At 39.4% G+C, this 22,348-nt stretch overlaps 1 protein-coding gene and 1 long non-coding RNA gene across 3 annotated transcripts in view; one reads left to right on the top strand and one right to left on the bottom strand.

Moving 5' to 3' along the window:
* Window positions 1-9,864: 9,864 nt before the first annotated feature.
* On the bottom strand, window positions 9,865-12,934 carry LOC138690530 (uncharacterized). The gene is made up of 2 exons (XR_011329305.1): window positions 12,336-12,934; window positions 9,865-11,330 (listed from the first exon to the last, which is right to left on the bottom strand). It is a non-coding gene; the product is annotated as an uncharacterized lncRNA (long non-coding RNA).
* Window positions 12,935-12,989: 55 nt separating this feature from the next.
* Window positions 12,990-22,348, top strand: part of CPPED1 (calcineurin like phosphoesterase domain containing 1) — a 50,215-nt gene continuing 40,856 nt past the window's right edge. The window contains exon 1 of one of the 2 annotated variants that reach the window (XM_069809976.1): window positions 12,990-13,172. In XM_069809976.1, coding sequence (XP_069666077.1) covers window positions 13,109-13,172 — 64 coding nt within the window. In that variant the 5' untranslated portion in view covers window positions 12,990-13,108. The remainder of the gene's footprint in view (window positions 13,173-22,348) is intronic. The other variant, XM_069809975.1, reaches the window with a different exon arrangement.

Genomic DNA, 22,348 nt, shown 5'->3' on the forward strand with positions numbered 1-22,348 from the left:
CAGTTTAACAAATTCTCCCTGTGAACATAGAGATTGTTCTTCCTTAAAAAGAAAAAATAACAAAATTAAAAAGGAAATTGCACGCAATTTCTATGCAAACTAGAGCATTTGAAGTGAGCCTTGATAATACGATGAAGATACAGATAATTTAGATGGCTGAACAATGGGATCACTTTCCTACATAAACAATGCAAGTATTTCAACACATAAAATGACCATAAGTGAAAAAGAGCAGATATCTCATAATACCCAATTATCTCACTTGTTTCTATCATAATGTTCAGCTCAAGTTAAAAAAAACACTTGCACAGCAAGATCAGAAATAGATCCTCCATGCGAAGACTGAACCTGGATCCAGTTTTCAGTCTTTTCATCTCATTGCAAAGGATGATTTTTTTAGTATTAGGTCTGTTGGTTTTCATTAATTACTTATTGACAGGTGTATGCAAAGGACAAAGTCTTGACTCATTAGTGTTAACAGGAATATTACCATTAAATTCAATGGAGTGAATATTCCACTCTAAGGATCAAGATTTAATAAGTTTATTCTCATTGAGATGTTCTTTATAGGACATAAAATTCCATTTGTTTCAGTGGAGTCATTTTATAATGCTAGTGTTATTCATAATGAAAGCAAAACCAAAATCTAACATTAAAGGATACAGAAAAAAAAAAAGCAAAAAGTTAAGGACAAAAATAACAAAGATAAGGGCCCCATTCTGATGCCTATTATATGACAGAATGTAGAAATATTTAAGGAAATGATATTCTCACATACAGTGCACCTTTAAGCTCTAGTGCCGATAGCTATATATTGCTCAAAATGTATTCAAACAGAACTCTAGTCTCTATGTCCTTCATTACATTGAAGCCCAAGGGAGGCATGGTCTGCTGGCAGAGTGATAAGGACAGCTCTCTAGCACATATGCTGAGGGAAGCTACCTGCACTACTAGGGAAGCCAAGAAAAATCAGCAGCGTATTCAACAATCCTTGTTTCTACCTTCCTGCCTACATCCATCCTAAGCAACTTTTCTGTGCCCTGGCAGTCTGAGAGGATGAAGGCTACTTCTCACTGACTTCATGACCTTTCATTACAGTTGCATTCCTCTGGGACAAGAGAGGAATAATCATAGCTTACACTGAAATCACCAGATGTCTGATGGTCAGTACTCTATACCATGAACAGATGAAATTTTCTTGGCAGCTGGCATACAGCTGTGGAGTTCATTCCCTGATGATATTGGAGCAATTACAAATCTCAGTTCCTTAAGAATAAAATGTAAAATCCATTCTTTTCACCTACCTGTTCCACAATAATAATAATGAGAATAAGAAAGCCATCCCTCCTAGGACATGAGGAGAAACTAGAGATCCTTTACTGTGATTACTTTAGAGCTTGTAAAGGTATTCTGATACCACGGTGATGAACACAGTATAATTGCCAAGATAGATGATGGATCCAGCTGGCACTTCTCCCTCCTCCCCAACACATCATGGTGCTCACCACAACAACTTTATGATTTTTTCCTAAAAATCTGTTGAGTCTTATTGGTCTTTACAAATCTACTTGCAGAAACCACAAAATGCTCTCTTCACTTTGATTTAGTCTAGACTGTATGAGAGAGGTGCATGATTGTTTCAGAAATGACACCCATATGGTATATTATTCTCTTGATTAAAAAACTCCTCTAAAACCCTAGCTGATAAATAAATAAATGTGAGTTCTCCTTCTTGGCAAAAAAATATTTTATATACCTATCTGTCACCTTCGGCTCAGTCGTCTTTGGCAAGTTTTACCCAGAATGGTATTATTATGTTTGTTCAGGTGAGATTTATTGTTCAAAGCTCAAACAGAAAGTCCGCTAAGTTAACTTCTACCTTGCACTTTTTCTATTTACATAGGATTTATACAAGGATGAGGTTTTGGTTTTGTTTTGTTTTTTTTTTATCTAGAAGATGAGATAAATACTTGCTAGACTAGGCTATGTAAGAACCCAGAAATATTGCAATTTTCTTTTCTTCAAGAAAGGAAAAGTGTGAAAAATAATAGCAATCTCATTGGTTCACAAAACCTTTCTTAAGATATTTACTCAACTCTGAGTTTCAAACAGCAAGCACTGCTATTTTAAATTTCCAAATTCTTAACAGCTGCATTGTACAAGAATGCCATTGCATTTTACACTACTTTGTGTCCTTGTTGGCAGCATCATTTTAAGTCAAAGTCTGCATGGGTATGGACAAGGTGCTAATCTTTCACCTGCAGAAGTAGAACAAGGTATTCTCAGGAGTAAGTGGAAGAACTGCTGTAGCAGGGAAACCAGATGCCAGTCTCCAAGGTTTATAAATCTATTATTCAGTATATTAGGAGTTAAGTGTAAAATATTTTTGATTGAGAAATTAATTTTGAACTGATTTTAGCTACTGAAATACTTTATCTGTGTACATACCTGGATGCTTCCAAAAACAATTATACTTCAAAAGCTGGATGAAGTAGTAAGTACTGGGAGAATATTAGTAGATTAAATTCTAATGGATCTAAATGGGACCAGGGCTCCTTTCAGCCAGGGTGAATTTCACTCTTTATTTGCCTGAGTTGCAGAAATCTGATTAACCAAAGTTTATCCAGAAGCAAATTAGTGCTAAACTGTGAAAATCAGAGTTTTGAGACTACTAGCACAGCCTTATGCTAGCTTTTTCCATCCAAAGAGTGCAATTAAGCAAACCTGGCAGAAGCCTTAAAAGCAAGTATTCTCTGCTGATTGTTAGTAAAAAATTGATCACTCTTTTTATTAAGACAAAGGGCGCCTGATGAGGAGCTGAAGGGGCAAAATAGAGTGCAGCACCAGAACTACGCAGATTTCTTCTGGCTTTGGAAGCCAAGAGGAAAGACTGGAAATTCTAGTACCAGTTTGTTTATGGTATCAGTATTTCTGCCTGACAGCAAGGTAACAGATGCTTCTTCAGGTCAGGGCTTCCTAGCCTGTTCCTAGACAAGCTTATTTACGGTAGATGGACTTCAAGTATTGTAGCACATCAAGTGCATGAGCAGACCATGTACAGATCTCTCAATGCCTTAAAACAGTGGGAGGATCCCTACTACAGTTTAGCAATACTGGCTTACAAAACCTGCACTGGGAAAGAAATTTAGCCTTATACAAACAGTCAGTTCAGTCCCAAATAAATTCTCAAAAGAAGGCTCAGGAGACACAAAAGTTATGCACAGTCTTTATGCTGATTCTCTGCACAGATTCCTCCTTTTTGCTAGATGAATGAAAATATGCTGACTTGCATAAATACCTTATATGACTATACATTTTATATTTAACAATATTTAAACTTGGACTATAGCTCGCCTGAAAACAAATATGTAAACCAACCTAGTTTCCAGTTAAGTTTGACCTTCTCTTGAGACAAATTAGCCTTGAAGATTTCTAGACAGGTAAACAGAATAGTTGCTTTCCCATCAGCCTGTTCCAGCAAGGAATGTGAAGATCTCCATCTAGATAAGCTTGGAAGTATAATAATGAATGCTATTTTGCCAAAAGTTCAGCACTGGCAAATTCTCACCGATTCTTTAATAGTTTAATCAAACAATATGGTGGCAGATGAGACTAGGTTAGAATTGCTTGAGAACTGATGAAGGTAAAAAGGTACTGTCATTTTGGAAGCAGGAATAAAAGAAATTTGTCATACACAGAAGTAAATATTGCAGTAAAGTGCAGCTTGTTGATACAGGATTATATCGCATTTTGTATGTCAAATAGGCATAGTACATCAAGATCTTCACCCACTGAATCAGATTCATCAATCACATTTTTTATATATTATATATGTATTTTGTGTATATACATATTGTATATACATAGATATGCTTTTTCCCCAAAGCCAGTTATTCTGTTCCAAGTGCCTGACTTTAAACTGTTTTTCTATAATGCCTGTCTTTTGGAGAAGAATCTCAAATGCGGACTCAGATACATAAGCTCTCTCTATAGGACATATAGAGAGTTAGATACTTCAGAAGGGTGAACCTGAAAGTCTGCATACTTAGTGGAAAACATGACAACCAACAATGAAGTGCTGATCACAGAGGTCTGTCTCAGCCAATGCTCTTCTATGGAGGTTAAATAGCTAGCAGAAGATAGCAGGCAGGTGCCTCTTCCTAATCAGTTAAAGAAACTGGACTCTGAACCCTACTTTCATCTTCTCAGCATAAGAACTTGTCCCTGGTTTCTTTCTGTTGGGTTTTTTTTTGTTTGTTTGTTTGTTTAACAGAAACCATTAATAAGAGATGAAGCAGCTACTTCACATTAATATGAGGAAGGACAGAAAAAGAGAGAAGAGGTTCTTTGGTGAGCAGAATATCATCTTGCTTACAGTTGTCACGGAAAGCCTAAATGTGAATCATTTGGACTTCACTTTGCTCTTCAAAACTGAAGTGGTAGGACAAGTATGAGTACTACACCAACACTAGATATACTCCACTGGCTCTCCAATCAGTGATTACTTGTTCACATTCAAGGCCTTTCTTCAAGGTTTTCAGTGGAGTACAATATAATTCCTATGGCTTCTGCAATTCAAAAGGTCACTGCATTCTCTGAAAACGTTTTGAGTTATGGAACTCATCATGAAATGGGAGTAAGGAGACATGCCTTGAAACTCTAAGCCTAAACACCAAAGATCAAAGCCTTGTACTGCATTTATAAGCAGTTGAATGTGATGTACCTTTTCCCTGAAAAGATTTCTTCCATTCATGCCAACATATTAACATAAAAAAGATTTATAGGGAAGGGACACATGCATAACCACCCATCTTACTGTGAATTCACGTGTGCTACAGATTTAATTAAAAGACAGTAAATTTATATTTTCTTGATATTAAAGTTAATTGGTAAATACCAACACCAGTCAGCAATCTTGCCATCTCTGCAAGATCCTTGGCTAGGTTGTTAATATGCAAACACCACCAGCCCACACTCTACTAGGAACGATAAGTTCATATTTTTCTTATCTGATTTCTTTCCATTCAGGACCCCAAATACATAGGAATGTATCATGTTTTTGATTTATGCATGTAACTCCAAATGACAGCATATGCAGTGTGCATGCCATAACTTCAATTATTAGGAAAGTTTTCAGTTTCCACTTATTTTAGTTTTTATTTCCTCCTAGGCACTTATTATATTCTTCCTAGCATGCTGAGCTCTTCTAATGTTTAGAAATATTGTGGAACTGCAAAAAAGGCACAGTCAATTAATTCCTTCATTTGAATAATTAAACATTTTAAATACTCCCTCCATACCTTATGTTCAGCTATAGATATATTATTAATAGTAGCTTGTACTGTGTGCTGCAAGAGAATGTTAGGCACATAATTCCTAGAACCTGGGGAGGAGAACATTTCCTGACACTATGAATTTACCTACCCAATGACAAAGTTATCTTGTTCTAATTCAAACATGTTTCACACTGTAATAATTACACCGTATGAATGTTATGCTTTTTTTATGAAAAATTCAGCACAGTTAATTATTCAAAAAATTGTTATGGTTGATGAATCCATCCCACTGTGTTCAACAAAAATGTTAATCGTGCTTCACTATTTTTAGGATGTTCCTGTTTTATCATTCATTCCAGTAGCTTAGTCTATAGAGTAAGACCATTGCATAAGTTCAAGACCATAGATTTGTAGCCAGACTCTCTGTTGTCAAATGGGTGCCATCAACATGCCATAGTTAAACATGGTTCGTTACATCTTTACTTGTTGAGTGCATCCCTTTAGACAAATGGCCTTCAGTCTCTCTTCTTCTTTGGATTGCCATTATGTAATTTTCCCACTCTCAGACCCACCCTTGAACAACAGCATTCAATGACTCCACCACGCTTGTTGAACAAGCCTGACTAGGCTTCATAGCAGTAGAGTCTTAGTTTTATCTGATTTTAAAGCTGGAGTGTCTGAAGCAAAAATGGATGGAGCAGTCCATTTTGCAAGGTCACTGGATAAATTTTCCAAAAAGTAAATTTGCTAAGCATTGAATGTAGCACTCTTCTCATTCTTAGCCTACTGTTGTACAGAACATATAGCTTCTACACATTCTCTACTGCATATGCCTGCAACCAACTGGCAAACATCAAAATTGTCTTTAATGGTTCCAAGTCATCTGGAGAAGAGGCACTTCAGTTAATTTCTTTATTTTGCCTGCTGTACAGGGGACATGTCTTTATTGTGATCATAATTCAGCAAATGTACGACTGTATTGACAAGACCAAGCAGTATTTCCATGAATAAAATTTTAGTTCTCCATTGTTTTAAAACAGAAGAAATTCAAGGCGTGGGAAAACCACTTTTTTGTCGTCAATTAAAGTCTGCTTTTTTATATTTGGACATTGGACTCTTACATTCATAATAGAGATCTGAAAAATATTGGAGGGTTAAAAAATTTAAAAAAACCACCACTATGGGAATACACACAGTGTTTTCTGTCATTGACTTAGTTGTTATGAATAAGTACAACTGGAAGAAATCTGAAAAAAAAATCATCACAAACACAGGAGAGAAGGAGGAGAGTAGTTGAAGTGAAGGGCTAGTACAAAACAGGTGGATTACTTTTGCTTTGTAGGGCATGCAGTCTTGTCCTCATCTATTATTAATTTTGAAAGTAGAAGCTTTGTGGTGCATGTTATGTCTTCACTCATAAATAAACCTCTGTGTGCCTCTACCTCTGTCCGGATTTGATCTCTATCTCTTTTTACCCAAGGCCTGTAAAACACCTACTGATCTTTAGACCAGGAACCTGAGAGAAGTGGAAAATGTAATTTATTGCTGAGATAATACTGTTGAAAAATGGATCCTTCTGGTTATCTAATACTATTGTTAATGGAAAAGGAAAGGCCCTTGAAATTCTGAGAAACAAAAGTGCTAGACACAGCTGAAAGAGAGTCCACACTGAAACATAAAAAATCAAGTACTATTTAATTTTCAAATAATATTTCCTACAAATTAAACTAAGAGGTTTGTAATAGCAATAATTACCTATTCAGCATCCTCCATCAGTCTCTGAACTCATTTTCTTCAGTCATTACTTGAGTGAAGAAAAAACTTAAATGGGTCATTTATGCTTAAATTAATCTGTGGTTTTCCCAGAGTACCTTCTTTGTTCATCTCCAGCTTTAATTACTGAAAAACATTTTGTTTTATAGAAATCTGTGGCAAAATAGATGCATCCTTCATAGTCATCCTGTTTCAGGAAGTTCAGTGACTGCTATATTAGTGACATCACAGATGGTAAAGTCAATTTTAAGATCTATTTCACATGCAAAACCTGGCACACAACATGAGTGAATACTAATGTGTAAAAGAGTTCTATGAAGGCTTTAGGGGACATAAATCATTCTCTAAGGCAGCAGAGATTCTCTCAACTGCTGATGCAATCTATTGGTAAGGCTGTATTTTGAGGGGAGAGTAGTGGTAGTCTGGGACCCGTGAATGCCAATCAACAAGAGGGTTTACTTGCCTGATTAATGTGTAACTACAGTTTCTACTCACACAGAGGACAGTTCTGTGGTGTCAAACCTCACTGTGTAGCAGAAGCTACAACTTTGCAAAGTGGTATGACAATGGTTCCTCTTTCATAGTTTTCTTGTAATCACTAAGACTATTTTTTTTCTCAGAGTAATCTGAAGTCATCATTTCTTTATGTCCAGTTTGTTATATCCTGTCAGAATGGTGATGTACATGTGCTTCTCAAAAATATATTTGGTTAAACAAGTGAGCTGCAAAGAGCCTACCTGCTAAAATTCAGGTGGCCAAAAAACATTTCCCTTTTTATGATAGAGGATGAATTCTTTTTATAGAAGAAAGCAAGAAAAAGGAAGTATCATTTTTTTCAAAAAAAACCCAAATTGTTTCCATGTCACCTGTAATGTAAAAATGAGTTTTTCCAGTCTGAAAAATAATTTTCTGCTTTGAGCAAGGAAACAAAGGGATTTGCCCAGTGCATTTGCAATGCATTTTGAGTTAATCAATGTAATGGTAAAACAAGAATGTCCTTGTTGTATGCCTAGCTGAAAAAACATCTAAGTGCTCTGATTGTTTATTGAATTTTAATACTTGAAGGATTGCTGCTTCTTTGATTTTTTTTGGCAGAAATAGCAACTGCGGTTAATGATCATCTGGGGTTTTATTTTTTTCTAATAAAATGTCATTTATCAGCAAAGAAGGAGAAAGGAATCTGAGAGTCATGCATACAGATGCATAAACTAAATACTGCTGCTTCTGCCAGATTGCTGCTTTGCTTGTACATTAATGGAAAATCTGTTTGTTTAAAAATAAGAAAAGTTCAACAAGGCCAAATTTTAGATCTAGATGTGAATTAAAAGCTCTCAAATCTAGATTCGCTTCTTAGACGAAGTCCAATAGTATATACTTGAAGCCTACAGTACTCTAAAAACACACACATATATGTGTGTATATATATATATATAATGAATAGTTTCTTCAAATCTATTTATATGTCTGATTCCCTTCCATTTGTGACTGGACAGGTCTTGATGAGCAGCAGGGATTATAAACTTTAGATAGTAGGTAAATGCTGTCCAATTCTGACTGGAATAATTCTGGAGAACATTTAAGTCAGAAAGTTCTTAGATAGTTCAGGATGAGGTGGCAGTGAATCACAAATTTTCTGCATAATTTTGGAAGTGGGTACTTCAGTTAAAGCCTTGATTTTTTCACCTAGTTCTAGCCCTGCCAGACTCCTATGCATTTTTTCTGTCTAGCAGTTTCAGTGCAAACTCATGACCCAAACATCCATGGCTCTTCAGGAGTAAACACCTAACATGTCAAAAATATGCACCAGATCAAATAATTTCTTATAGCCTAGCTCTTTCATTCACTGGAGTCATTACTGGTCATGACTTTTGAATTTGCTGGCAGCCTGTCTCAATTACTCAATGAAAGGTGCAAGTACTCTGTGTACCTGAAAATGAAATCTCAGGATAGGGAAATCCAAAATCAGAGGCACCCTGAATAAAGCAGAACTCTTGAATATTTGGCAGCACACAAAATGAATGAGACATCTTACAAAAACGACCAGTAGATCTAGATGGAACCTGTATCTGTGTCAGAAATGGGAATTCAGTGTGCAAAACAAATTGAGTTAAATAGTGTGTTTAACTCATTACATCAACTTTTATATCTCTCATAGTTACAGTGATTCAAGGAATATATTACAGGTTTCTTGAACAAATGGAGCCTGCCCACACTAAATGAGTCAGATAGATAAAAATCAATTACATTGTGAATTCTTAACTGTGGAAATAATCAATGTCATCATTGTTCCCTTCCTAGCAAAAAATATTGGTCCTGGTCAACCAATCTTTTTAAGTTGGTTTGTGCAAAACATTTTAAATATTTTTTTATATTGTTTTGTGGGCCCTTTGAAAATGGAAAGCCATTTGGTATCAAGGCCAAGTATTAACAGGACCTTTTTTTTTTAACATTGATAAGCACTCTTTAGTGTAGTAATTCATTCATGTTCATATAGAATGTCAAAGGAGCAGACCTTAAGTTTTATCATATTCTGTAACGTTTTAGGCTTAGATTGCTTTATGTATTTATACCGGCATACTCATCCTGGTGTCTTTTACTCTCAGCAATGGAACATGAGACAGAGACAAAGGGCTAATATAAGATACTACTGTAAGTTTTCAAAACTTACTGAATTTTATCCATTAGCTGTTCTGGGGAGAAGAATAGGAGGGATATCATATGCCAAACCTTCCAAAATGTTACATCTGCTAGGAATGCTGTCCTGTTAAAAGATTTATGGGAGCTGGAACAAAAGATTAATAGAAAACAGACTTGATGATGATACATTGTATGCATTATTTATTTTCAGTGTGTGTAAATCCATATTGTCTCCAAACAAATACAATGATGTGATCCTTTTTATATCATCAGATTTTATTAATTCCCATTATTTTCTCTAACTTATCCCTCAAGGACTCATATATATCAGCATGCACTGAAAACAGATGTTGATAATCCTGTCTTCGTTGTTTACACCTCCAACCTTCATTGGATTCCCTGAATTCCAGATGGCAGATAGTCATTCTATTCTATATATAAGATTAAAATGGTTTATTTTCAAATCTGCATATCTGTCTGTGCTTTGTACTTTTCATTCCAATGTCTAGACCAACCCTGTTCTGTCCTTTTCACCTTTTGTATTCTTCCGTTTTTGCTATTATTTGCTGTCTTCTTGTCATTTGCTGAGAATAGAGAAAGGATTCCCTCCTTCAACCACTGCTTTGACTATTTTGCTCTTGATATGAATTGCTCATCAGAGATAGTGTATTTTAGAATTATTTACTTGTTTTATTAGTACTTTATCTAGGTCTCTTGAAGTGCATACAATCATGCTTTAAATTGCAGTAAGAAATGGAGTGTCTGCTACTGGATTTTTCAGAACTTCTAAGTTGTTAAGAATTCTAAGTATTGGCAGCATGATCTAATGTGTACTAGAATAAGTCTTAGAAGATCTGGACTCCTCAGATCTGCACTATTCTAATCACAGTCATTACTAAGCTAAACCTTATATAAGCATTTCCTTCTCAATGCCTCCATTTCTCACTTTTTCTCTATCTTATTTTCAATATACTGGGTGCTCTTCGACAATGGTATATTCTCCTCTGTATGCTCACACTAACTTTTTAAAATTACTAAAATTATTCTCACTTTGTACTCTATAAATAAGACCAGACACGTGGTACTGTAAATTATTTATTCAGTGTCATTATATTCATGACACTTTGTATAACAAATCAAGTCCTATGACAAAATTCTGCTGCTTTATCTAGGCCTCATCTGGAATAAGTCCATTAAAATCTATAATTAAACTAACATAGATTGGTAGTAACTTTAAACTATCTAGTCATAGTAAAATGAGTTTAGCTGTATAGCATTTGGTCCATGATCTTGGCTTCAAAAATGCATACTTCAAATTTGGCAGAGTAAAGGAAGCAGGAGAGAGCAGAAATCCCCCTCCTGCATATACACTCCCCGTCCTCAGTTCTCACGTTTATATCCAAATGTTCCTTTATTTCTGCAGATGAAAACACTTCTGCACTTAGGCTGCAAAATCATAAGAAAATGTGTTTAAAGTAAAAAATGGAAATTTCTTGTGGCATCCTCATTACAGTAGACAATACTGAAGCTCATGTAGTATCAGAGGAGTCCATGTGAAGAGGAAGCAACGCAGGCCTGCTGCATATTCACCATAGTCATCACCTAGAAAGAGCTGAGCATCCTGAGGCTCATCCATGACCCATCCTGCAAGGAGATCAAATACAGTACTGACAACAGAGTTTTGTAGAAGAGAGCCCCCTACACATGTGAGAAAAAAGAGCTGTGAATTTACAGAGATTTAGATAAATCTAGATCTTAGAATCCACATCTCTGCCAGATCTGATTCAGTCTTTCAGACGTGCATAACTTGACTTAAGAAAAATGGTTGCCTTTAGCAACACATCCAGGTTAAGACAAAGGTAATTGGGTGTGCTGATCACAACAAGCTCACATCCTTATGCTACAAAACTACAGTATGCTGTCTTGCCAAAACAGTAATGTTATCTCTACACTTTTTGGCCTGATCCTGATAGTATTTCACTTGCAAAATTCATCACAAGTTTAGCTGAAGTCATGCAGCAGCCATATATTCTGGTATATAACCGCTCAGCCCTATTAAGCAGATGAGAAGAAAATGGAAAAGAAACAAAGAAGGTCAAAAATCTCTTTGGATCATTCAGCCAATTGCTCTTATATTAGCACGAGCGGTTCCAGCATTACACCATGATCAGGCTGCACCTGAGAGTCAAAAATGCACTTTAGTATTTACTTGCTTAATGTACCACATGCTGCCTCATAAAGAGGGGAACTGACAAAAACTACTTAATAAAAAAGACTTCCTCTAGTGCTTTCCATCTAACAATCATCAAGCAGTTTACAAGCAGGAATGAAACTGTTCTCATCTGGGGATAATAATACCCCCATTTTACAGATGGAAAAATAATCCAGCCATAGGAATGTGTATCAGTTGATAACAGGAACCTTATCTAGTGCTTCGCTACAGATTTCACAAGACAAATACAGAGGCACTCAGAACTCTGCATGTCACACAGTGCAGAATAATGGGGTCCCAGCTGTTCGACAGGGAAATCGCAACCATGTCATCCTTCCTGTATTGCTAGGTCAAAAAGGGACTCCAGTCCAGAAAAAGATTAAGAAAACATTGCCTTGCACGGGTTATTTCAGTTATTAATGTATTTCTGTTATTACCCGACTGTGTAGCCTGGTGCTGAGAAAAACGGAAGCCGCGTGGGCCGTGGTAGCTGCCCACAGCTGTGGGCAACGCAGGGCCAGGCCAGAGGCAGCCAGGCTGGGGTCAGCCAGAGCAGGCAGCGGGGCAGACCCTGCGCCTTTGCCTTTTCCGTGTAACTTTGTTTCTTCTCTTTTTCAAAGAGCAGTTGTTGGTGAGTCTAACTTCGTGAGTGCAATTAGCGCTAAGAGGAAATCCGACCCGGAGAACATCCCTTCCAGGTACAGAGGAAGGCTGCCAATGCTTTTAGATGACACCGGTCAGGAGAAAGCTGAAAACGACGGCAATCTATTACTTTTTTTATTATTATTCATTTAAAAGCCTGCGCATTTTGGGGGGCAGGCTCCACTCCCGGAGGCTGCGCTCTCACCCGCGAACACCGCAAGCCAGCCAGCCCGCCCGCGGCCGCCATGTCGCCGCGCCACCCCTCGCCCCAACCGGCCCCCGCCGCCTCCCGAACATGGCGGCACCGGGGAGCCACCCCGCCCCACACCTGCCCCCGGGGCCGTGCCCCCGCCCCTCTCCCCGCGGACCCGCTCCCTACGTAGCTGCCTGACCAGCCCCCTTCCCCCCCCCCCCCCCGCTACCGGCCGCGCTCAGGCCCAGCTCCCCCTCCGGCGGGGCTTCTCCCGCCCGCGCCCAGGCACCGCCCCCGGCGGAGGCGGTGCCGCCCCCTCGCCGACCCGGGGCCAGGTGGCGGCTGCCGGCAGCGGCCGCGCGGCGGGCGGGAGCTATGGCGGCGGAGGGGGACGCGTTTCTGAAAGCCCGGGGCAGGACTCTGACCGCCTTCCGCCAAGGTACGCGCCGCGGCGGGAGCGCCGGGCGGAACCTCGGCATAGGGCTGCGGTTCCGGCGGGCTCTCTTCCCCGCCGCGCAGCCGGGCGGGTAGTGCGGGAGGGGCGTGCGGAGGGGAGGCCCGGGGCTTTCCCCGGCGGCGGCGGCAGCGGCAGGAGCGCTTACTGCCGGCGGGGGAGGCGTAGGGCAGGCGCTCGGAGGGACTGGGGCAGGGCCGCGGGCCGTCTACCGGCGCCAGGAGGCCCGTGATAGGGAGCCCCCCGCTCGGGGGGCTGCTGCTGCCGGGCGGCGGGGGCCCGGCTGAACGCGGAGCTGCGGCAGCCCGCTGCCCTCCTGCTGTGCCGGGGCGCGCCCGAAGCCTCCGAAGTTTGTGACCACGTTAGCTGGAGAGCAGAGGCGCCTTGAAGCGTTTGGCCCGCGGTCCTGTCCGCAGCGTGGGTGGCTCCGGCTCCCGTGGAGAAGGTGCTGGTGGTGTCCAACACCAGATTCGTGTTAAAATGCTTGCCAGTGCGGCTAAACCTGATCTCCGTAGCTTGGGACGCTGTTGGTGCTGGCACTATGCTATCATGTGTTCGTACCTATAGGGGTGACCTAACAGGTTACAGGTAGTTCGTTGTTTGTGTTACTTAAGTGAAAGGCAGGTGTACCGTAACGGATGCAACTGGATGAGATCCCAGTTTCTTCAAGGTGCTTCAGCCTCTCTCAGGGTAGAGGTCAGCAGCTAGTTCCTCCCCTGGCGCTTCCACGCTGTGCAGAAACGGCACCATTAACCCCCTCGGCTGGTAGTGTTGTCCTAAAAGAGGATTTGTTACCCGGCGTGCAATAGACCAATCTCACACACTCAGGAGAGATATTGCTTTATTCCGCACAGGGTGCTTGGTGGACTTTCCACAAATCAAGCACACCAGATTCATCAGATGCGTCCCTTTTATACAGCAACAATTCCATCTAATTTATTAAACTACTCCTACCTAGTACATATTCAAACTATCTAATGCGTATGCATAGGATTACATAACCATGATACATATATCAGATGCCTTCTCTGCATGCACAGGGGTCGCCGGTGGTCTTTGGTGGTCGTTTGAGAAGGTATCCCCTCCTCACTTTGATGGCTAAGTCACTCTGTATCAGGTCAGTGATTCATTTCCTGCCAAGAGGGATGCACAATCAATCAGGAAGAACAGAAATGGTCAGAATTGGTGCTCCGGGTGAGGCACCATGAAACAGGAAGACTAGAAAAGATCAGAATGATCTTGGTTAACTAACTTAATTTAGAACAGGACTTTCTAATCTACCACAGGATTTCCTATATCTGACATCAGTAGTGCCTGAGTATAAATCTGCTCCATAGGAGACATGCTTCTAGACTTGCCTCCTCCCAGGTGAATAAGGTGATGAGGCCACTGCCAAGCCAAAGATGGCAGCCACCTGCTGACTGCTGGTTCTTGTCTTGTGGCCGGACCAACAGAGGGTTATGTCGAACATCTATCTGTATCTCACCTGTTTGTAAAATTCTCCCAAGGATGGAGATTCTGCAGTATGCCTAGGTTTTTCAGGTGCATAACTAGCTCTGTGTTAAGAAATCTTTTCCTATTGCTACGCATGGAAGGTATTTTGTTTCCTTGTATTTGTTTATAAATTACAAATTGTATTGGTTTGGTGAGGTGGGCAAGCCTATTCAATCCCAACAATTTTGTGGTATTTTCTTGGGTTGCATTGGAAATATTTGGCTTTGCTTGTTGCCAAATAAAGAAAAATCACCAACTCTGAGCATGTGAAGTATATGTATACAGTCATTCTGGCAACCTATTAATTGCAGATGGTGTGGTTGGTTTGGAACAGAATGCCTAGCATTTGTTGAGGGGACAGATGGCAGACAAGCCATCTAGTTATATCAACTGTATAGTGAAATTGTAACAAAAGGAGTGTTCAACGGCAGTGTAAAAATTTCTGAACAAAAGCTTCATGTAAGTACTTCTTGAAAATTGCCTTAAACATGGAAGAAAAAAAATGCGATTTGGGTTATCAGCTTTCCAGGTCTGTTTCTTTCTCCTGAAGTGTCCTTGTTTGTTACTGACTGGTTGTTTTTAATCTTGTTCAGGACTTTTTAGGCTATGATAGTGCAGCTACCATCTTTGGGTACAATGTTTCTTTGTCAATAGTTTACTCAGCTCTTTCTTAAGAGGCTAAAGTTCAACACAACCTTTTAATAACTAAATGATTGGAAAAAAAACAGAACCAAGGACTGATAAAACTGAGGAAAAGTTTCTTGCAGTTTAAGATGAAAATCAGGTATCTGTGTTTTGTTGTTTTCCTCAGTCCTTAGGTTTCACTCCTTCTGTTAAACAGGTAGCTACACAAAATATTTACTACCACTGCTATGGCTTGGCACACTGTTTCCTTTTAAAATTTGAGAGTCACCATTGAGAGCTTAATTTCCTTTTTTTTCCTTACTACTCTTTCTGCAAAATCACTCTTCCATACCCTATTCCCTAATAGTAATTTGTTCAGTCTGCTTTCACATTACGTGGAGGTTATACCTGTAACCTGCTCTAATCTACTCTTGATATGTGATATGTGTGAATCAGAAGCTCAAGGTTAGGGCTCTAAATTATCCATGTAATCAATGGAGCATAGTAGAAAACAGTGCATAAATACCCTACTTTATTGGCAAGATACCTCTGTTTGCTTTGGCTTTACTTTTTTAATAAATTGCCTGTCTTTTCTACCCATGTTAAATTATGCTTCAGATGTCTACTACTTTTATTAGTATTTTAGTGAAGAAACAGGACCATATATTTCGGTAAACTCTGTCTTCACCACTTCTAAAGAGTCATGGGGTTTTTTTGGTTTGGGTTGGGTTTTTGTCCCAAGTATGCCAGTAGCATGCTGTGCAAAGAATTTCTCTGAAAGTACGTAGAGCACTTTTTTCAAGTAACTAAACAAGTGATAGTACCATCAGCTTAACTGTTTGAGAAATGTCTCTGTTTTGAACCTGTGTTTTGCTAGTTTTAGCTGATGGTTCCAAAACCTTTATCTGGAAGAGGCAGATAACCAGCATTGCATACTCATGTTCTCATTTCCACATGTGTTTTTATGTTCCTCTGTCATGCCTCCCTCACTAATCTTTTGCAAACTCTTCAAGTTAAATCAGTTGTTTCTCTTACTTTTTATTTGCTCTCTTCTCTATTCCTTTCCTATCTCTGCTTTTTTGCCATTACTGAATGTTGAGCTGACTTTTCTTTGTAGCACTTGTTAGAACTATCATTGATTATATGAAGTTAGTGGTGTTTTTCCCATGTGCGCTATCCTGCACTTTTCTACATTGCAGTTCATCTGCTTTCTTGAATTGTCGCTGCGTAATGAAGTGTCTCCCCAGTTGTGCACAACCAGGCCTTATTCTCATGCTGCCAAATGGCTTAGTTTTAGCAAATTGCATTTCTTCCTTATTCAGTTGCTGTTACAGATTGTTTTGAATCTGTTGAACAGTATCTGTCCCAGTACGGATTCAGGTGGGATCTGTGTGTCTTGTTCTTTTTTTTTTCTTAACAGCTTTTTATGCATGCAAAGACTTTCATATTTCAAGACAGCTTGGCTTCCTTAAGAGTCTTTGATGAGTAACTGTCAGACACCTCTTGGAGATGGTATCAAGTGGATTTTCCTTGTCCATGTAAAAGCTGTCCATTACTCTTTCTGAAGAATCAGTTAGGTGCAGTAGTTACTGTCTTTGTTACAGTTTTCATTAACCTGCCTGTACAGATGCCAGTTTTGCAGTCAGTAGCTACCAGACTGCTTGGAAAACCCTTTTAAATGCAGGTGTGATAGTGGCCATCTTCCTGCTCCTCTGGTACAAAGGCAGTTTTAAGCAAGAGGTAACTCCACGGGGGTTAGCTGTTTTTTACGTTTGAGTTCTGTGGATGCCACCTAATCTGAGTGGTTTGTTATTGTTCGTGTCTATTTGTTGAATCATCTACTGGTATTTTGATTTGAGACAGATCCGATGCATTGTCTCTAAGGGAGAATTCTGGCATTAGATCTTCACAAGTTCCTTCACAATAAACGTGGATACAAAATTTTACATTGTTTTTTTTCTGCTCTGCCTTTATCTTTGGGTGCATCTTGCACGTCTGGAACATCTGTTAGCCTTAGTGAGTGTCTGGCAAGCTACCTGCTCCTAATTCCTCTAAAAAGGGCTGTATTAGTTTTCAGATTTATGGTATTCCCAGTTCTTCACTTTTTCTAGCTTGAGTTACTGGACTCTTGTATCTAACTTTCCAGTGTATAAAATCTTCCCTGTTTTCTTTATTTGGATGCTTTAGCTTTTTGATGGATGCTGTCCTGCTCTTACTAGCGTCCTTATGGCTGCTGTTTATGTTGTTTAGTCAGTCTGGATTCTTTTTGGTTTCTGAAGTTCTTAGTAAATGCTGTGCATATGGTGTGACACTCTGGGATAGTGTCTTTGAATAGTTTCCACGCTGCCTTCAAGGATTTTTGCACTTTTTAAAAGCATCGTAATTACATATAGTTCGCCTTCCTTTGAAATTAAGTACAACCACAGTTGATTTCTTATTTTTTCTTGCTTTCACGAGTGTTGGATCTTGGCACATTATGATTACTGTTCTAGAGCTCTTCAACAGTAATATTTTTGAGCACTGATCAGAACTGCTTCCCAGCTAGCATATTCCATTCCCAATACTGTCTCCAACTCTCATATGAATTAGGCAAATTTTTACGTGGGTTTTGAGCAACTTTCTGTGACTTCACCTTGTCATTATGCAAGCCACCCCCCTTCACACCTACAGTCTTGGGCTGTAAAGTTTCTGTAATGAGTTTACATGTTAAATTTGGGGGTGGGCATAAAGGCATGACTAGAGTTTAGCATTCTGTAGCCCTCAGTACAAATAAACTGTATCTGAGGGGGAATTTCCTACCTTGATAGTTATCTAAGAAGTTTAAAAGTATATATTTTAAAAACAGTAGCACTGCCTAATTTATTTGAGAAACTGTATTCTGTCAGTGTTTCTACTGACATTAGCTCTGTAGTTTAGGCTCACCGTATATAATTTCTACAATAATTACTCTTTTAAAGGGTTTTATTTTCTCTCTGAAAAATGGATTTTGATACCTGTTTTCAAGGTTTTTTTTCCCTGATGCATAAAATTGCGCCTTTCATAATAGGTTGCCTTGGTCATTCATCAGAACCTTCAATAGTCGTATCTTTGGTAGTCTCTAAGGTACACATGGAAAATATAGCTGAAAGGAATGCATATTTCATTAGATTGAAATCTTTTGTATTTGGACATACAGACAATAACAATGGTGTTTTTGAAGCCATAATTATTGATAATGTTTCAATATTAAACAAGGAATTACTAAGGATTTAGTGCAAGTCCTTTATTGTTTTTCAAGCTATTCCAGGACTGAGAGGAATTAAAACAATTTCCTTTAAAGGTGAGTTGCAGAACAATTGCAAGGAAAAAGTTTTTGCCTTTTGTGTTGTTTGTGATATAAAAATACTGCCTTCACTTAAAAAGATTTCATTTTCCTTCCTTCCTTCTTTAGAAAACCAAGGTTGTGCTTCTTGTCCAATTTTACCTGGAAAGAGAGTCGCAGGCATGCTTTGTAGGCAGAGACAGCTCAGGCAGGGAACCATGTACCTGTATTTGCTATTTTGTGATCTTTCAGAGAAGTGAAATTAATTCCCCTGGCAAACCCAATGTGAGAATGGGGGCATTTTTCATATCTATTACTGCCCATGATATACTGAGCAAGCACTAGGCATGTGTCCATGTCTATTCTCCTCTGATACAATAGTGTATAGAGAGAGATTATGGACAGGAGTAACTTTTCATAACTAATTTGTTTTCATGAAATTCTGTAGAGTGTAGAGGAAGAAGAAAACCAATATACAGTTGAAACCAAACAATGTAATTTAAAAAAAAGTCCCACTAGGGAAATAGTGGAAATCCCACCAGTACTACATGGCTGTCTGAGGCCAGCTTGCAGTGGTTTATATGAGCAATCTCTATATATTTGTGATCCTCAGAGAGGGGGGAAGAAAAGGGAGGAGAAATTAGGAAAACCTAAAGGGGAAGAAATAAAGACAGGGCAAGATATTAGCTATTATCCTCTATAAATGGTAAGGTTTGGCTTAAATCCCACCTAGGTCCTTGAAGTGTCTTTTTGTGTGTGATCACAATACATGGCTGAGGTTTTCTCTTGTGAATTGCTGCTGACTACTTTGGCCCTTCACAGAATTAATCCTTAGATAAAATTAGAAGCTGGCACCATTTTTCAGCCTATGCTACTAAAAATACACTGCATTGATCCTCTCTCCGTACTTTGGCATGCATGGGAGCAGAAAAAGAGTGGGAAGCTATTGAAACTGAGGCATAACAACATGTTCTGAAGTTGGACTTCCTCCGTGGTGATCAGCTGTGCAGCTCTTAAGGAGGCCTGGGAATAAAACGGATTTGGAATAGGAGTTTTGTGTGGCTTACTGTGTAAAAGCAGCTCCACAGATATTTTTTGTCCTTCAGAAATGGAAACTGTATGTTGTCGTGGTTTAACCCCAGCCAGCAACTGAGCACCACGCGGCTGCTCACTCACTCCCTGCCCCACCCCCAGCAGTGGGATGGGGGAGAGAATCGGGGAAATATAACTCGTGGGTTGAGATAAAGACAGTTTAAGACAGAAAGGAAGAAAATAATAATGGTAGTAATAATAATAAAATGGCAATAATAATAAAAGAATTAGAATATACAAAACAAGTGATGCACAATGCAATTGCTCACCACTGACTGACCGATGCCCAGTTAGTTCCCAAGCAGTGATCTGCCCCACCCGGCCAGCTCCCCCCCCAGTTTATATACTGGGCATGACATCACGTGGTATGGAATATCCCTTTGGCCAGTTTGGGTCAGCTGTCCTGGCTGTGTCCCCTCCCAACTTCTTGTGCCCCTCCAGCCTTGCTGGCTGGACATGAGAAGCTGAAAAATCCTTGACTTAGTATAAACACTACTTAACGCACTGATGTTTTCAGTTGTTGCTATCATCATTACTCTTATATTGAATCCAAGACATAACACTATAGCAGCTACTAGAAAGAAAACTAACTCTATCCCAGCTGAAACCAGGACATACATACATCAGTTATCTGAGAAATCTGCTGACTTTTGTCTGGTATTTGCATTTTCTTATTGCTGTGGTAAATTCAGAAAGTTGCAAAAAGCCTCTATGCTCATAGGGATGAAGAACCAATCTGCAGGGGTTCTCAGCTCTGCTCAATTTTGTGATGCAAGAGAGAAGGCAGAGAAAAATTTTTAGTAATCGAATCCTAATCTTCTGTTACTTTACCTAGCATGCACTTTGTCTAATACAACTGCATAGCTCATCTAAAGGCTTGAAAATTGAAACTCCTAGCGAGAAGAATGCCTTTGATGTCATTCCCATAAAAGTCATTGCTTGTTCCATTTGAAGGGAAGATAGCAACTGTACATGCTATTTAATTGAAACCCTATGGAGTAACATCTAGGACCTGGATCATGGCTAGATGATCACTGCAAAAACAGCTGTTCCCCCTCCCACCACTTGTGCCCAATGCTGTTACTAACCCTCTGCCAGACTTTGGCATTCCCCTAGCATAGCAACAGAATGATTTGTCTGAGCACTCTTCTTGTGATTCAGTGCAAAGTCCAAAAAAATTGTTCAAGCAATTTTTTGTGGTGCCTGACTTACTGCTTAAGCAGACATGGTTCGTTTGCATGGCCTACCGTACCTGTTCTGCTTGAGGGTGCTAACAAGCAGCTGGTGAGGGAGAGAAGTAGGGTACAGAAGCTTTGTTAGTAATTATCTGAACACAGTCCGTTGATAAGTCATTTAATTGTTGGGCAAAAGACTTCTGGATCCATCTGTGGTAGTGGAAGAGACTTTTACATTCTGTTTCTCATTGCTACCCTCTTACCATATTGGTCTGTTGAAAGAGCACTTTGTACAGGCATGTTTCCTGGAGTTTTAAGCAAAGTTAGCCAAATTGCACTAGTTGCAACACTTTAAACTTTAGCTGGACCTTGCACAGATAAGGAAAAGCTTGCATTAACCCTCTGCAGACAGACCAGTGAGGGCAATTAAGCATTATTGCCTGGATGAGCTGAACCCGGAACAGGCTTTAGAGTCGGTGCAGGTGCAAGTTTGCACCAGTGGTGGTATACCAATGCAACTCTCTTAATGATATTCTGCTTTTATTTATAGTACTTTATGGTAACTGAAACACATTCCTGATAAACAAAAGCTCAAGTTTTAAGTTGAAACTGAGTGTCCGTATATTATTCTGTTCCCATATATTCTTATGGTTTTTGGTGAACAAAATCAGTAAGTACTAAACTAAATCAGTAAGTACCACTTGATAAGTAATAAGCTAATGGAATTTGGTTTAAGTACTAGGTTTATTTGTTTTTAAATAGGTTTTCTAGTTGGAGTGATCAAATAAGAAGACAAAGGAGGAAATATTTATTCAACCTTACTGTTATTTTTTTGGTAACTATTTGATAAGTTATCAAATACCACAAAAATAGCTGTTGACTAATTTATTTGACTAAGACCAGATAATTAAACTAACATTTTAAGTAAATGTTATTTATGTAGCCCTGATTCCTGGATCTTTTCTGTTGTCCCTGCTTTGCTTTCTTCATTTTATCTTTTTTTTTCCTATGGGAGAATATAGCATATACCTCTGCATCATTTTCAGTTCCTTTCACTTTTCACCTCCTATCTCTTTCCTTTTCTCCCCACTCTTCTTCACCTCCACCCCTGCATCTTCTGTTTCTCCTTTCTTCTGCCACTTCTTGATTCTGTCTGTGTACTAAACTTCTCTTTTCAAATTCATCTTATCAGTGTCTCTCTCTCTGCCTCACATGACCATCATTCACCCACTCAAACCAGAGCATCTGTGCACAGTCTTGGAAACATTCAGGTACTTAAAACCTAGAGAGCTACTGTCTTGGCAGGAACATAAGGCAGGAAAAAAAAAATATCCATGAAGCATATATTAGAATAGCCCCTGGTCTGGCTTTGCAACCTGTTTTGCATCAGCTCTGCACGCTCCCTGACAGTGCACTGCCCGCTTGCCAGACTTCCCTCTGTTCAAGCATTATAGATGAAGCTCCCCGTTACCTGG

This window comes from Haliaeetus albicilla, chromosome 22 (assembly GCF_947461875.1).
Source record: "Haliaeetus albicilla chromosome 22, bHalAlb1.1, whole genome shotgun sequence".
In the NCBI taxonomy this organism is placed as follows: Eukaryota; Metazoa; Chordata; class Aves; order Accipitriformes; family Accipitridae; genus Haliaeetus; species Haliaeetus albicilla.